This window comes from Grammomys surdaster, unplaced genomic scaffold (genome assembly GCF_004785775.1).
Source record: "Grammomys surdaster isolate TR1022 unplaced genomic scaffold, NIH_TR_1.0 1129, whole genome shotgun sequence".
In the NCBI taxonomy this organism is placed as follows: domain Eukaryota; kingdom Metazoa; phylum Chordata; class Mammalia; order Rodentia; family Muridae; genus Grammomys; species Grammomys surdaster.
Genome location: NW_021605548.1, coordinates 682,200 through 697,955, shown reverse-complemented (window position 1 = coordinate 697,955; position 15,756 = coordinate 682,200). Strand labels below are relative to the sequence as shown.

The window sequence follows — 15,756 nt, the reverse complement described above, 5'->3', positions numbered from 1 at the left end:
TGGAGGAGGTGTGGCCTTGTTGGAGGAGGTGTGGCCTTGTTGGAGGAAATGAGTCACTAGTGGGTGGGCTTTGAGGTCTCAGCTCAAGTCTAGGCTCAGTGGCTCACTGTTCACTTCCTGCTGCCTGTGGATCCAAATCCAGAACATTCCGCTTCTTCTCCAGCACTATGTCTGCCTGCATGCTGTCATGCTTCCCACCAGGATGATAATGAACTAAACAAGCCTCTAAACTATAAGCCAGACTCAATTAAATGTCACCCTTTACAAGAGTTGCTGTGGCTATAGTGTCACAGCAGTGAAAACCTTGAGACACCTTCACTGCTTTGAAAATGTATGTGTGCTTACAGTCAGTGAATCAAAGAGGTTGTCCCCAGGGTCCTTGTCTTCCATGAAGTGCTGAAGGTTCTGGAACACCTGAAATGGAGAAGAGCGTAACTCACAGCCACACTGAGACTCCTGGAGCAGACGCTAGCTGAGCAGGAAGGATGTCTCACAAGGACAGGAAAGATCACGCCGTGCACATCAACAGAAGGGTACAGAGGGCTACACACACCAGGGCCTGGACAGAGGTGGTACCAGCATAGTGCCAGGCCTACCCTCTGGAACCTGTGTCTTTATGCCTCCCAACACTATCCTGCTCGTGGTCACTCACTGCTAAGTCGTCCCCAGCCATGTGGTGAAAGCGGGAGATGCTCTTCTGTGCCTCCAGAGACCACTCAGTGACTGTAGCCAGCAGCTGACTCCTAGCTCCCTCTTCTACTAGAAACACTGACTTCCATCCAGGTAACCCAGGGCGCTGTATTGTGACCCAATCAGGCACACCTAACATCACAGAGCCTCAGGAGGACATTCTCTCTCCTCTGCTCATTTTCAGGAGAAGACATGAAGTTCCTCCTGGCCAGGCCAGCTTCTAGAGATAGCCCAGACTGCACTGGCCTCTCCTGGGTGTTAGCTTGCCCATCCTGCCAAGGGTGCCAAGGTGGCATCAAATCCCCATTGGAGCCTTATAATGTGACCTTCTATAGAAACAGCAGCCACAGGTGGGGCTGTCAAGATGGGATCACACGGAGCACAGTGGCCCCTCAGGACGGCACTGTGTAAGACGACGGGACGGAAGCAGCTGTGCTCAGCAGAGGCAGAACATAATGAGCAGCTGCACCGAGTCTCATGGGGCAGAAGCCAGGCCAGCACGGAAGAGGTCTCACAAGGGGAGGCAAAGCCAGGGCACGCCTGGCACCAGTGGAAGCGGGGACAGGCAAGAAAGATTCTTTTCCTTTCTTTTCAGCACCCAAACCCTGGACTTCATGCCTCCTAAACAAAACATTTATAATAGGGGTGTGTGTGAATGTGCGCATGCGCGTGTGTGCCTATGCCTGTATGTGTGTGTGTGCACACGTTGTGTGTGTTTGTGCACGTGCACATGCGTGTGTATGTGTGGGTATGTGTGTGTGTGTAAGCCCTGGCTGTTCTGCTTCCTCACACAGCCATGGGGGACACTGGGAAGTGAACCAGGCCACTGCACATCGCTGTGGCTCTGCCAGGCTCTGAAAGAGACCCCACTGTGAACATGGTCACTGAGGTGAGGGCACTCACAAGCTTTTCCACCGTCACATGGTTCTTATAGCGGATGGAATCCTTCCCCAAGAAGTCCAGCTCTACAACATGCTCCTGGCCATCTGCGGGTGTGTGCAGTCGGACATGCTCCACACGGAGCGAGCAGCAGCCCACGGTGTCGGCCGTCTCACCCTCTTCCTTCTCGTTTCCTGTCCGCAGTGCCAGCTAGGCCAGGGCAGACACTGGTCACGGCTGTGGTCTGTGGCACAGGAGCACACTCACAGCACTCATGCGTACGTATACAGTGGCACATACACAGGAATGAACTCTCTCTCCCCTATACACACACACACACTCACACATGAAGCACACATACACGCAGACACACAAAACACACACACACACACACACACACACACAATCACACAAAACACACACAGACCTATTTGACGGAGGTCCCAGCTCCAGGGAGAAGCCACCACTGTCCTGGCTACCCCGCTCTCAAGGATTCATGCTTTACCTTATCAATAAAATAAAGGGCCACAGCCAGCTGCCTCTTCTTCATTTCTTGGGACTTCCAGTCAGCTTGATACTGAGCACGGATCTTGTCCACAACCCCCTTCAAGCGTCGTGCTACCTCATACTTCTGCCAATCCATCTCCCCCTAAGTAAAGACAACAGTTGTTCCTGTTAAGTGCAGAGCAGGTGACTGGACATCTCCCCACTTCAGGCATCCCCAGGCAGGTTTAACTGGATGAGGGGCAGCTGAGCCTGGCCTCAGAAAAATGTGAAGTGACTGTCTTAGTTAGGGTTTTACTGCTGTGAACAGAAACCATGACCAAGCCAACTCTTATAAGGACATTTAATTGGGGCTGGCTTACAGGTTCAGAGGTTCAGTCCATTATCATCAAGGCGGGAACATGGCCGTGTCCAGGCAGGCATGGTGCAGGAGGAGCTGAGAGTTCTACATCTTCACTGAAGGCTGCTAGGAGAAGACTGACTTCCAAGCAGCTAGGATGAGGGTCTTAAAGCCCACACCCACAGTGACACACCTACTCCAACAGGGCCACATCTTCTAATAGTGCCCCTCCCTGGGCCAAGCATATACAAACCATCGCAGTGACTATGAGCCCCACTCAGATTCCAGTTAGAATGCAGCCACTGGGCCCAGCTGCTCTCAACTCTGGCTGGCTGATCCTAGCAAATCTCTAATGGCTGAACTGAAGGGCTAAGGGGTCTCCCATGCCTGCCACCCTGGAATAGCACAGAGGGGAGGGCCTGACACATGTACTCTGGGGCACAGGGCTTCCCTGGAAGGCCATGCTCTCACCTTTGGCTTGGAGCTGGGGTTCAGTATGATGTACTTGAAGGAGTTTTGGATGTTCTCCATCCAGGCAGCCAGCCACATGACTGTGTTATCTGAGCGTACCTCTTTCCACTGGTGACCAGCTGGGGGCTCAGGGATCTTGGAATCCCTGCAGTAAAACAGAGGCGGTTGTAATTTCAAGTCTCCGGTCCACAAATATGAGCAACTCTGGGTAACTTCCCTGTGTGTGTCCTGCAGTCACACAACTATGCAGATATGGCTTCAGAGTTGGCTCTAAGCTCCCTAGACTAAGCCAACTTGCATACTCACAGCACGGATGTATACCCACTGGCACATACACAGGCATGAACACACACACACAGATATACACACACACAAACACACACACACATATACCAGGATCAACCAGACCTGAGTGGTCACTCAGCACGCTCGATGCAGAGAGCTCTGAAGCCTCAGCTCACACACCAGGCTACTGCACAGCTATCGCCCAGGGTCACTGAAGTTGGGAGGTCACATAGGACGGACCATAGGTGACAGCAGCAGAGCACCAGCAGTACACAGCAAGCCCACATCCCACTTGCCAGCATTTGGAAAGCCAAATGCTGCATATGTAGAGGACACCTCCCAGTAGGGGAACCTCAGCCCAGCTGAGCAAGACAAGCAGTTCTACTGGGTGGAGAGACAGCAGCCCAGCTGACCCAGAGCTCTGACAAGACCCAAGATACACAGAGACAGAGCTTAGTGTCTTCAGTCACTCATCCAGTTAAAGGTCCCACCCCCAAAGAGCTAAGAAGCAAAGTCACCTCAGTAGGGAGCCTGGGCTAGACCCAGCCAGGGTCCAATGCTCACCCAGAGAGCCTGGAGGCTGACTCCCACATACCGGCTGCAGTTAATGACCACATCCTCTGGCATAACCCTCCTCTTCAACATCCCCATCTTGGGATGGTCACCTCGGCCACAGAACAAGCCGGGTGGTTCCGTCTTGAAATTGCCAATTTTTTCTCTGTGGCCATCTAAAATACAGTAGCCAAACTCCTGCTGAAGCTTCTCGGCCTCTTCTTTTAGCTTCTGAGTCAAAACAATATGTAGGCATTAGTGGAGAAGCTAAAATGAACCCAGCTCCTGTGCTGGCCGCTGGTCCCTCCTACTGCTGCTGCTGCTGGAGGCCTCAAGCCCCTGGCTTTCCTGCAGGGATGGGGAGCCCAGGGCACAGGGATTCTCAAGTTGCAGTCCAGCAGAAGTAGGGTAGCCTTCAAGGTAGGAGGAAATGAGGCAGGTTCTGGAGTCGCCTCAAACCCCCTGCAAGAGATGGCCAAGAACTAGTCAACTGAGAAAGAACTATGCAGCGGGCTCCCATTAAATAGAGGGGAGACGTGGAAAGATGCCCAGTAGCACCAGCTCACCCCTATATTCCTGCCCTTGGGTCCTCTGCAACTTCTGACCTTTCAAGTGGTAATGTACTTTCAAATGTGCCCCAGGAAGATGGAATTATATCCCAGACACACTTTAAAAAGAGGGGTATTACTCGAAATCACTTAGTATCTGCTGTGACCTGGTCCATCTCCTAAGGCCACTCGGGGAGGAAGGCTCTGTGAGGGGCTCCCTGCAGGTTGCACTCACCAGCTACCTCCAAGTTTCCCAGACCCCGCTGCCAACCTGCTTCTGCTCCCTGGGCAGAGTTCTGCGGGCCTCGGCTCTTTCCAAGAAGTGCCTGTGAATCTCCGAGAAGTCGCATTTGTCAAGGTGTGTGATGAGCGTCCTCTCCTCAGCTGTCATCTCCTGTTTCCAAAACCGGCAACACGTGATCAGCACTCAAGTACAGGCGCCTTCCTGCGGTGCAGGGAGTCCACGCTTAGGGCCACTGTGACACACCACAAACACGGGGCTGACTACACTCTGTGAAGAGCACTGAGGCCATTCCACTAGACCCTCAGCCTCTGACAACCGTTGTACGGGAGGCCCAGGTGCACAGGAGAGCCCTAAGACTAAGTCACGTGGCCTCGGCTGGAAACAGCTCTCTCTGGGCCACACGGTCAAGCATGAAATGGGTGACAAGGTCCACCCTGGACAAACAGGGACAGCTTAGAGGGGAGCATGTGTAGTCTCAGCTTCAGACTTGTGACCCTGATTCACACCTTGAGCCTCACTCTCAGAAAATGACCAAAAGAAATCCCCAAGTGAGCCCCTAAACCCACATCCTTCCCCAAGGCAAGGCCGCCCATGCCCCAAACCATCAGGGGCCAAAGAGTCTGCTGACAGAGTGGCCTACCCCAGACAGGCTCCCAGTAACAGAAATGCACCAGCCCCAGGTCCAAACAACAGTAATGGACTCTACTAGTAGGAACCCAGAGGGTGGTGGTGCGGGAGAGCCAAGGATACCTCTTCCTAAATACAACAGAGTTTTAGTAATGAAAGCAGTAAAATCCCTGACCCACTAGCTCCACTTGGAGATTACATCCTATGCAACTTATCCATGTTGGCGTGATGACGACTACACTCTAGGGACAATTAAAGGAGAAAGCTATAAAGCACTGGATAGACTACAGCAAATTCACTCAACAGAATATTAAAAATTACATTAGAAGCCTATAAATACTTCTCCAACAAAATATCCGAGGTTGCATCATTTCTCACTCCCGGAAGCTGGAGGGCAGTATTTCACTTGATCTCTGCAGAGGGCCCTATCTCTGCTTCCACGGAGGGAGGAGACAGCCAGGTAACAGGGCTGGCTAACCCTCTCCCACAAACACAGGATTCTCACAGGGCAGGAGCCCCACCTGACAGGCAGGGCCCACCAGGGTCTGAATACCTCCAGGAGGCTCTGCTGGTTTAGGAAGATTTATTTTTATTTTGAAAGGAGTTAGGAGGTAGGTATGTGCACATCCATGCACGTGCCTGCAGAATCCAGAAACATCAGACCCTCTGGAGCTGGAGTTACAGGTGGTTGTAAGCAGCCTGTACGTGGGTGCTAGGAACTTAACTCAGGGAACTTAACTGTGATATCTCTCCCAGTATCACCTCTAACCACTGATGCAAAAGTCATTACATCCCAGGGAAGAATTTTGGAGAAAATGGTTGAAACCACAGCAGAATTTGATGATTCCATTGCAATATGAAAAAAAAACATACAGTAAAATGCTAACTGGGAGAAACATTGTTTACATGCTGGTCGAGACTGTGCAAAAATCAAAGTGTGAGGAGACACAGATGCAGACACGGAAAGGGTGGGGGAAGCTCACCCTCGACCTAGAATAATGTGTTTTGTCTGTCTGTAACTGTTCAATAAATACAGAACAAAGTACTTTGTTAAGGGACAGACACAGGCACAACAGACAGGCCACATACCACAAACTACAGACAGGCAGAAGACATAGGGTGAGAAATGGAGAATTCTAATTTGGGCTTGCCCTTGGTCAAATCACACAACGAGGAAGTCTCTTTTATGTAATCATATGCATTAAAAGAGACAAGCCAGGTGGTAGTGGCACATGCCTTTAATCCCAGCATTCTGGAGGCAGAGGCAGGCGGATCAATGAGTTCAAGGCCAGCCTGGTCTACAAAGGGAGTTCTAGGACAGACAGAGCTACACAGAGAAGCCCTGACTTGGAAGAAAAAAAAAAAAAGGAGAGGGAAGAAAAATTCAAATGACAAACAGTATAGGAAAAGACGCTCACTGCTGGAGTCACTGGAAAAATGCTGCAGAGACAAGCACAAGCTAGACAGCAAGACACGAGGATCAGACCAGGCTCATACAAACCATGCTTTTAAAAACAAAGGAAAAGTGAAACCTCACACAATACTCTCGCCTCCATACCATGTGCTTATTTTCATGACGCAAAAACCATCCCCGACTGCTCCAGCCTTCCACTCTGAGAGCTGGATACTGTCATTGGAGCCCTCAGGGCAAGGTCACCACAGACTATCATCTTGGATCCAGCCATGGCGGGCAAATGCAGGCCACTGAAAGGGCTGCTGCTGGGGCCACTGAGACACACACCTTCCGCCAGTCACTGAAGAAGTTCCTCCGGAATACTTCCTTGGTCACACACTCAAGATGCAGCATTCTCCCATAGAAGGTAGCGACCTCCTCTGCTGCCAAGCTCAGCTTCACCGGCTTGCCTGTGGATAGCACGCACACTGAGAGGGGCAGCCACAGGTCCCATTCAGATGACACAACCTCCCACTTTGGTACACAATACACTCTGTGCACACTCTAAGTAAGTTAAAAGCCCCTGGGTGAGGTAATGGCCAGTCACTGACTTCTTCATCACACTGCTTCTTGCTACGATGATTGTATTATGTGGAAAAGCAACACATGTAGTTTGTTATTATTGTGTGTGTACACACACCGCACACTGGGGGTAGGGGGACCACACATGCTATGGAGTGCCTGTGGAAGTCAGATTTATGGAGTGGGTTCTCTCCTTCCATCTTTATGTTGGTCCCAGGGATCAAACTCAGTCACCAGGCTTAGGTGGTAAGTGTCTTTCCTCATGAACCATCTCAATGGTCCAAAAAAAAAAAACAAAACCCACATTAAAAAAAAAAATTTTTTTTTCATTTTATTGCAGCTCTGGGGATGAAACGCCAGGAAAGCGTTCCACCACAGCTATACCCTTGTCCCTAACACGTGCAATTTGAAAACACAAATTTCCACATAGAAAAGTACAGGCATGGGGCTGGAGAGATGGCTCAGCGGTTAAGAGCACTGACTGTTCTCCAGATGTTCTAAGCTCAATTCCCAGAAACCACATGGTGGCTCACAACCATCTGTAATGGGATCCAATGCCCTCTTCTGGTGTGTCTGAAGACAGTGACAGTGTATGCATATAAAATAAATAAATAAACAAATAAATAAACAAACAAATAAATAAATCTTTAAAAAAAGAAAAGTACAGGCACAAAATAAAAGTTAATGCTCTCCAGTGGGGAAATGTGGACCACTGTAGACTAGCCCTCTATGCTCAGTGACTTCATGTAAAGGTCAGTATGACCTACAGAGCACAGGAGCCTAGACAGAACACCAGGTGGATGCCAAGACTACTCCTGAGAGAAGCCTCTCAACCAAATGTCTGAAGAGTTTCAGGACAAGAATTTCGAAACAGGCATGTGCAGGTAAAGGGCCTGCCAGATGACAACCTGGACCTGATCATGGAACCCACATAAAATACAATGGGAAAAGAAAATGGACTCCACAGAGATGTCCTCCGGCCTCCACAGCACACCATGGCACATGTGCCAGAGGTCACATCATAGGTATGTATGGGCCCAGCATGTGTGTACACAATAATATGGCAAAGGTAAGTAAATCTCTGTGAGTTTGAGGCCAGCCTGGTCTACACAGTGAGTTCCAGGATAGCCAGGACTATGTAGAGAGATCCTATCTCAAAAAATAAAAATTAAAAATATTTAAAGAAAAAAACAAACTGGGCTAGGTATGGTAGCCCACACCTCTAATCCCAGCACTCGGAGGCAGGTACATGTCTATGAGTCCAAGGTCAATGTGGTTTATATGGAGAGTTTCAGGACAGCCAGGACTACAGAGTTAGACCCTGTCTCAAAATGCCAAAAACAACAAGCAAACAAACTAGACCAGGACATATACGGCACACACTGTATCTCCACTACCACCTCTCACCAGGAGTGTACAGAGGGCAGCCTGGGAGACCAAAGCAGCTCACCCAAATCTGGACAAGTCTGGATACAATGTGTGCCCCTGAAACACAAATCCGTGTCTCTCCTTCCTTGTAGCAGCCTGCCAATGGTCATCTACACACACACACACACACAGAGACAGACAGACAGACAGACAGACACACACACACACACACAGAGTTTCTGGGGGACTCCAGGGTTGACTCCTACTATCAGTCAGTCTGTTAGGAACTTCTGAAACCCAGGCAGGGAAGAGGACTTTGCACCCTATACTGAGATGATCAGCCTTCTCGGCATTCTGACCATGTACAGATAAAAAGTCAGCCCAAAGCACCCAGGCAGCCCAATCCCAGGAGTACACACACCCTGGTCCTCACCATCATAGAGGAAGTGTACTCCATCAGGAAGGGGCTCATAGGCCGGGGTGAAGTATGGGCCCTTGTGCTCCAGCTGCGTCCACTTCACACTGTTCTTGCTCTTTTCTTCCCACCTGAAAAGACAAGAGAGCACCTACGTGGAGCACAGTGCTCACCACCCCAGGCCCCAGGCCTTCGAGTCTTCTGCCTGTGGATTTCTCCCTTGGCCTATGCTTTACCTAGGAGGAAGACAATCCCTGCAAGGGGGCAAAAGCTGCCCGGCTGCCATACTCCAGTGTGTATCTGCCAGAGTACAAACTCAGGGGTCCCGGCTGAGTAGAAAGGCAGGGGCAGTGCCCTCTGCTGAAGCTCAAGGGCTACCCAGCTTCATCCTGCTGAAATCTCTTCACGGGTGGGGCCATCACACCTGGCAACTAGGAGTGTGGCTGGTATACGTATCCCTGCCTGTGAGGGACAGGGAGACAGAGGACATGACTCTAACAATGCACAGGGAAGGGAAGCCAAGGAATAAGGAAAGCAAGGGCATGGACTGAGGGCACCTCGGGGGCTTTTGAAGAAGGAACTGCTATTGGGTGTGGCATAACTCTGAAGGCACCAACATGGCATGTTGTGGCTGACTTCCAGCAGGCCCGTGCAGTTTGTCTCCCGATCCTCTCAACACAGGGCATCCTCTCCCAGTCTGCTAGCCCCACTTTGGAGCCAGTAGGACACAGCTCAGCACAGAGCCACAACCTCACTGCATGAACTCTCCTGGCCTGTTCATCTGAGCCTGTCCCCACCCAGCACTGTGCAAGGTCCTGGAATGCAGACAGTAAGGTAAGCTGGATACTGAGATACTGGGAGAAGACAGGACAGGGCATGCATGGGAGGTTTCTCAGCAGTAAGGACTCAGGTATCAGAACAGACACACGAGCAATCCCAGCAGAGCGTCAGCCAGGAGGGGATGAGGCAGACTGAGATACAAGCATCTCTAAAACCCTGGTAGGGGTTCCCAGACACATGCCTGGGCTCAGAGCCATCTTGGTGGGCCTGGTTGGCTCAACTGTATCCTATGAGGTGCATGAGGCCTGCTGGTTTGAGGAAGGAAAGGATTGGGGAAGTGACGAGCATTTTGTTTTTGTTTGTTGAGATTATGTAACCCAAACTAACCTCAAACTTGAAGCACTCTTGGCTCAGCCTCCCAAGTGCTGGGATTATAAATATATACCATCATGTCTGGTTTGATACATTTTTTTCTGTTTTTTTTTTTTTTCCGAGACAGGGTTTCTCTGTGCAGCCCTTGCTGTCCTGGAACTCACTCTGTAGACCAGGCTGGCCTCGAATTCAGAAATCCGCCTGCCTCTGCCTCTCAAGTGCTGGGATTACAGGCTTGTGCCACCACTGCCCGGCTGACAAATACTTTTTAAAGGGCCTTTCTCTGCCGGACGGTGGGGGCGCACGCCTTTAGTCCTAGCACTTGGAAGGCAGAGGCAGGAGGATTTCTGAGTTCAAGGCTAGCCTGGTCTACAAAGTGAGTTCCAGGACAGCCCGGGCTATACAGAGAAACTCTGTCTCGAAAAACCAAAAAAAGAAAAAAAGAAAAAAAAAGAAAGAAAGAAAGAAGGAAGGAAAGAAAAAAAAAAGGCCTTTCTCGCTGTTCCTGCAAAGAAGGGATCAGGTTCGATGGAGCTACAGTGATTGATCGTGAGCATAGGTGGGGAGGTCAAGGGACAAGGGACAGAAGGCAGTTCTAGGTGTGCCCTGAGAAAGTAAGGAGCCGGGCTGGTCTTCATAAGCAGAACAACTCTGGCAAAGTAGCCAGAATTTGGGTGCCTGAGGGGTGTCCCATGAACTATGCAGGAGGGAAAGAGAGAAAAGTGGTGGCCAAAGGCTCCCAGGGATAGAGGTTCAAATCCCATTCCGCCTATCATATGGGTCTAGGTGGGGAACAGTTCGTCGGCAACTTTCTTCCAGCATTTGGCCCAGTTCGATGTCAGACAAACACCCTAGCTACACTGAGAGTCAAGCTCAGCACCCAAACTGCTAGGCGGAATCTATGGCCATCCCCATTTCACAGACAAGGACACTGAGGTTGGGGCTATAAACAACTACTGTGGCATGAGTGACATTCCTTTGTCCCACTAAGAGAAGAGTATCAGGCAAGTTACCCCGATGGTCTGCTGTGCATCTGCAACCCAGCAGCTTCTCCTAGAAGCCACAACTCCGCCCCACCTGGAAAGACAGGACAGCCCTGTCTTCCCCCTGGAATGTCTAGAGTCTAAGAGTTTAGCTGCCCCAGCCCGGGGCTAAGCTATCAAAAGTAGGTCAGCCGGCTAGCTGTAAAAGCTGGCCCTGGAAGGGCTGTCTTCACCGTGAACCCACCCACCACTCCTGCAATCAGATCAAGACACCCCTCCCCAAGCGCTATTAGCAACAATCCCACAACCAAGTGGCCAGGTGCTTCCGGGAACCTTAGTACACGAGGGAAAGGTTGAAAAGCCAGAATCTCACATAGAATCCCAGCCTGGACAGCCATCCCACCGGCTAGAAATCCAGTGGGGCAGGTTGGTGACCTGGGGTAGGTACTGAAAGCTAAGGCCACGTGGCAAAGAGTGTAGGAATCGTGGAGTGGGCCTGAGACCAACCAGGGAATCTGGAAGCCACGCTCCCAGGGGACCTCCTCCACACCAAACGCGACAGCCCGGAGCCCCTGGTCCAATCACGTGAGTGACCGAATTTCCCAACGTATCTGGTGTGACCCGGGGCAGGGGCAGGATTCGGGAAGTCACAGAGCCCTGTCCGTCCCACCCGCCTTACCCGGCTCTGCTCGCCTTCGCGCCCTGGGACGTCTGACGGCAGGGGACACAGAAGGGGACATGCTGGAAATGCCGGCATAGGGCTCTGAACCAAAGCAGCAGCATGCGTGTGCGTGCGTGCGTGCGTGCGTGCGTGGGCTCAGCACTTTCTGAGGCCACACCCTTCTGGCGGAGCCCCGCCCCTGCTCTTTCCAGAGTCCCGCCCAGCCCCGCCCGCCTTGGGATGGCTTCCCCAGCCTGGGCCAAGTAGTGCTACTCTTCCTTCGCTTCTACTTACCGTGGCAGCCTGAAGAAGTCATGAGTAAACACACGCTCAGAGGCCCCTATCTACCCACCTAAGTGGCAAAACACCAAGTGCCGCACCTCCAGGAGGACGCAGTTGCAGGCACCAGCTGTCCTGCCCAAAGCAACCTCCCCTGGGCGACTGACCAACAGCACTGGAAGTCCTGCCTCCAAGAGACCAGGGACAGAAGCCATAGGCGCCCCCTTTCCCACATTCAGATCTCAAGAGATTTGTACCAAAATCTCAAGACATTTGTAACAAGAAACAAAAATCTCCTAATCAGCGGACAGCTGCTCCCCGAGCCAGCAGAAGGCAGCCTTGGTATTTGCACTAAAACAGCACACAGCCCTGCAAGAGAGTGAACAGGAAAGAGCTAGCTTACCCTATAGGTCCCGCCCACAGCTACCAACTTACTGGATTCCTAGTGACATCTAGCGGCCGGAGGCAGGAACAGAGGCGAGGAGGGGCTAGTGGGCCCCCTGCAGGACACAGCCAGCACTACAAAAAGTTTGCTAACTATGATCAACAGATCGATACTCTGGGAAGTGCGTCAGGCGTTCCAGGTCTGTAGCTGCCTTCCCAGGACCCATGTCCCCTTGAAGACCAGCTGGGGTTGTCTCAGTTGGGGAGCATCCTTCATTGCGTAGGAGACACAGTTCAGGATAAGCAGAGACATTTGACTTCAATACAAACTTAGTGCAATCATCTCATTGTGAGCAACATACAAGCCTTTTCACATCGCTTTCCTCAAACTGATGGCCTGTGTCTGCCCACAGGAGGCCACCATCTGCTCTTTACTAGACAAGTTTAATTTTCTCTGAATTTCAGCCTCCTCCAGCATCTCCTTGTAAAGTATTCAACCACCTCTCTCCCTGGTGCCCCTGAAACCCACAGCTCAAAACTCCACTGCAGCAGCCAGAGAGATGGCTGGGGAGGCAGAGAAAGGCAAACCCCTGGGGCTTGGTGGCCAGCCAACCTAGCCAATTAGTGAGTTCCAGTAGGTTGACTGACACCTGAGGTTGTCCTCTGGTCTTCATTTGCACACACACACACATGCATACACACAAACACACGCACGCACGAACATACACATATGCTCTCATAGATACATGAACCCTCCCCACACACACACACACATTTTGTGTGCACATGAACGCACACACACGTACACACACAGAGCTCCACTTCAAGCGAGGCTCCTCTGAATTTCAGCTCACACCTCCCCAACCATCTACAGCACAGAAAACTGCCCCCACCATGGCCCTGAGGTTTGCCAGCTGCTCTCGCTGTTTCCTTATCAGCCAGCCCTCCCTGTGCTGATCTTTCTCTGCTTCCTCTCAAAGCTCCCCAGCATCGCCCAGCTTATTGTAATCTCCTTGAGACTCTTAGCTGCACCCCCTCCCCGATGCTGTATGCTGCCCCAGCCCTGACAGTCCCCAACAAGCTCACTCTCACAGCACATGTGTCTCTGGGAAGGCTATATGTCCAGCTCCAGGGTTTTCTCCTCCAGTACCCCCCCCCCGCCGTGGTCTTCCCCCACCCACACCATCTTCCCTTTCTCCTCTCTCGTGGGAGCCAAGTCTCCAGTTCAGACTTACCAAACACTGACTCCAGTCTCCGGACTCTGTGTTCCCATCCAATCTGCCAGTTTCCTCTCTTTCGGCCTTTGCAGGTCACACACACCATCCACCTCCCTCACAGTGGTTCCTGCTCCTCTCCAGATCCAGCCTTCCTGGCTCCTGGGTCTGTCCAAACTTTCCAGGGGCACTGATGTTCTTGAAGCCAGCGACTGGCTATCTCCTGACAGGGTTTCTTCTGAAGTCCTTTCTTCTCTTCCTCTTCAGATTTCTTCTCTTTATTTCTCTTCCCATCCCTTTGGATTTTCACACAGCTCGAATCCCGGCTATCGTCCCCAGGAGAACACACAGCTGTTGTCTCTTTCATGTCCTACTCTTGGGTCTTAAGGTATGACCTAGCAGAGACCCACCTCATGGTCATTGAAGGCCACCTTCTTCTTGTCTGGCATCTCCTGGGAACCTGGGGACTCACCACAAGGGAAAACATATAGTGAGTGAGCCACACCCTTAGGTAGCACCTGACTGAGACAATCAGAGGGAAAACAGCTTCACCATGCCCTGGCTATTTTGTTGTTTGTTTATATTGACAACTGGTTTAGTATCTAAAAGCTAGATATTATAAAATTAGAATGTATTTGCCCAGTGTGTGTGTGTGTGTGTGTGTGTGTGTGTGTAACATGCACAAGACATCAATGAACTGTACATGGCACACAGAGTCATGGACAGTTGAAGAAGTTTTCTTCAATGACAGGCATCAATGACAGGATCCTCCCTCCCCCACCCCAACACCAGCCCGAGCACTGTTCTCAGAGGTGGTTGGACAATCCCATTGCCCAATGCCAAAGCAAGCACTTTCCAAGTTTCTAAGAGCCATTTACAAGGAGGCCGACAAGATGGCTCAGTGGGTAAAGCCTAATAAAACAAGTTTCATCCCAGAACCTGGGTAAAAGTTGAAGAGAATCGATTCTGCAAAGTTGTCCTCTGACCTCCATAAGCATACCATGGCACTCGCACGTGCGCATGTGCACACACACACACACACACACTAAACAATAAGTAAATTTTAAAAGCTATTTACAGTGTTATTCTATTTCTACTGTAAAAATGTATCAAGTACTTCTACACTTGATCTTGGGCAGTCAATACATCGGTCACTTCTAAATATCTAGGACTAGATATTTCATACAAGTCATCAATGAACCGCACATGGCACACCGGGTCATGGACAGCTGAAGTTTTCTACTGTTTCCTACAGAACCTGCCTACACTTCACACAACATTGGTAAATAAACTTGTAAGGCATGGTTATAGTCTGAGGATCCACTGGCCTTACTGCCACTTAGGACTATGCTTCTGCCACCGAGTCTCCAATGAACTGCTTCCATGTGCAGTGATGGACCTGTCTCTTTCTTACATGTCTGGAACACAGTGCTAAAGAGAACTGAATTCGCTATCCTGCCCCTTCACGAATGCAACTCTATCATGCCCTGGGACAGCACAAGGCCCAAGGTGGACGATACCTGTGGAGTCTACAGGCAAGCCCAGCAAATACACACTCCAATCACTGGCCAGGCCATCCTTGAGACCCACCTTTACAAGCAGAACTGCAAATTATAAAGAAGCAGAGTCAGGACAGTCCTTACAGGGCGTATGAAAGGCAAGCACTCAGGAGGATATCTGGTATGGATACTGGATGCAAGAATCCAAGGAGACCAGACTGAGTGCAAATCTCTGCAGCAGAAGCAAGCCCAAACCATGGAGAACTGGCTGGCCCTGCCAGATCTTTTTAAACACACACACACACATACACACACACACACACACACGCTGTCACTGCGAGGTGTCACTCACACCCACATAGAGCAGAACCTCTTGGAGCCCCAGGCTGCACTCCCACACCGCTGGCTGGCACTTCAGCAGAGAGTTTGTCTCAGTTTTAAATTAAAACACAGATACGTCTTGCATTAATTTGAGTAGTAAAGTTTAGCACCCACTCGGAGCTTTCATAAAATATACAGGAGAACACTACACAGTTTTAGAACACAAGAGGTGTGGGGGGGGAGTTCACACTTGAAGCATCTGATAAAATCAGTCGCCAGAGAGATGGCCAAGTTCCACTCATGCCTCCTTTTCACATTAAGTTCAATGGCTGGCACTGCTTCTAGAAAAATCTGAATCTCTTTAG

The 15,756-nt window shown here is 50.8% G+C and overlaps 1 protein-coding gene across 5 annotated transcripts in view; it reads right to left on the bottom strand.

The window, feature by feature from the left end:
- The window catches only part of Top1mt (DNA topoisomerase I mitochondrial), a 21,266-nt gene extending 9,262 nt beyond the window's left edge, over positions 1-12,004 (bottom strand). Inside the window, exons 1-9 of one of the 5 annotated variants that reach the window (XM_028783454.1) lie at positions 11,989-12,004; positions 8,917-9,029; positions 6,882-7,003; positions 4,541-4,663; positions 3,765-3,952; positions 2,885-3,029; positions 2,075-2,218; positions 1,594-1,779; positions 346-414 (exon numbers count right to left, since the gene is read on the bottom strand). In XM_028783454.1, the coding sequence (XP_028639287.1) occupies positions 346-414; positions 1,594-1,779; positions 2,075-2,218; positions 2,885-3,029; positions 3,765-3,952; positions 4,541-4,663; positions 6,882-6,947 (921 nt within the window). In that variant the 5' untranslated portion in view covers positions 6,948-7,003; positions 8,917-9,029; positions 11,989-12,004. Of the gene's footprint in view, positions 1-345; positions 415-1,593; positions 1,780-2,074; positions 2,219-2,884; positions 3,030-3,764; positions 3,953-4,540; positions 4,715-6,881; positions 7,004-8,916; positions 9,030-9,134; positions 9,246-11,712; positions 11,865-11,988 lie in introns of those variants that run through there. The other 4 variants (XM_028783449.1, XM_028783450.1, XM_028783451.1 and 1 more) reach the window with 4 other exon arrangements.
- Positions 12,005-15,756: the final 3,752 nt, after the last annotated feature.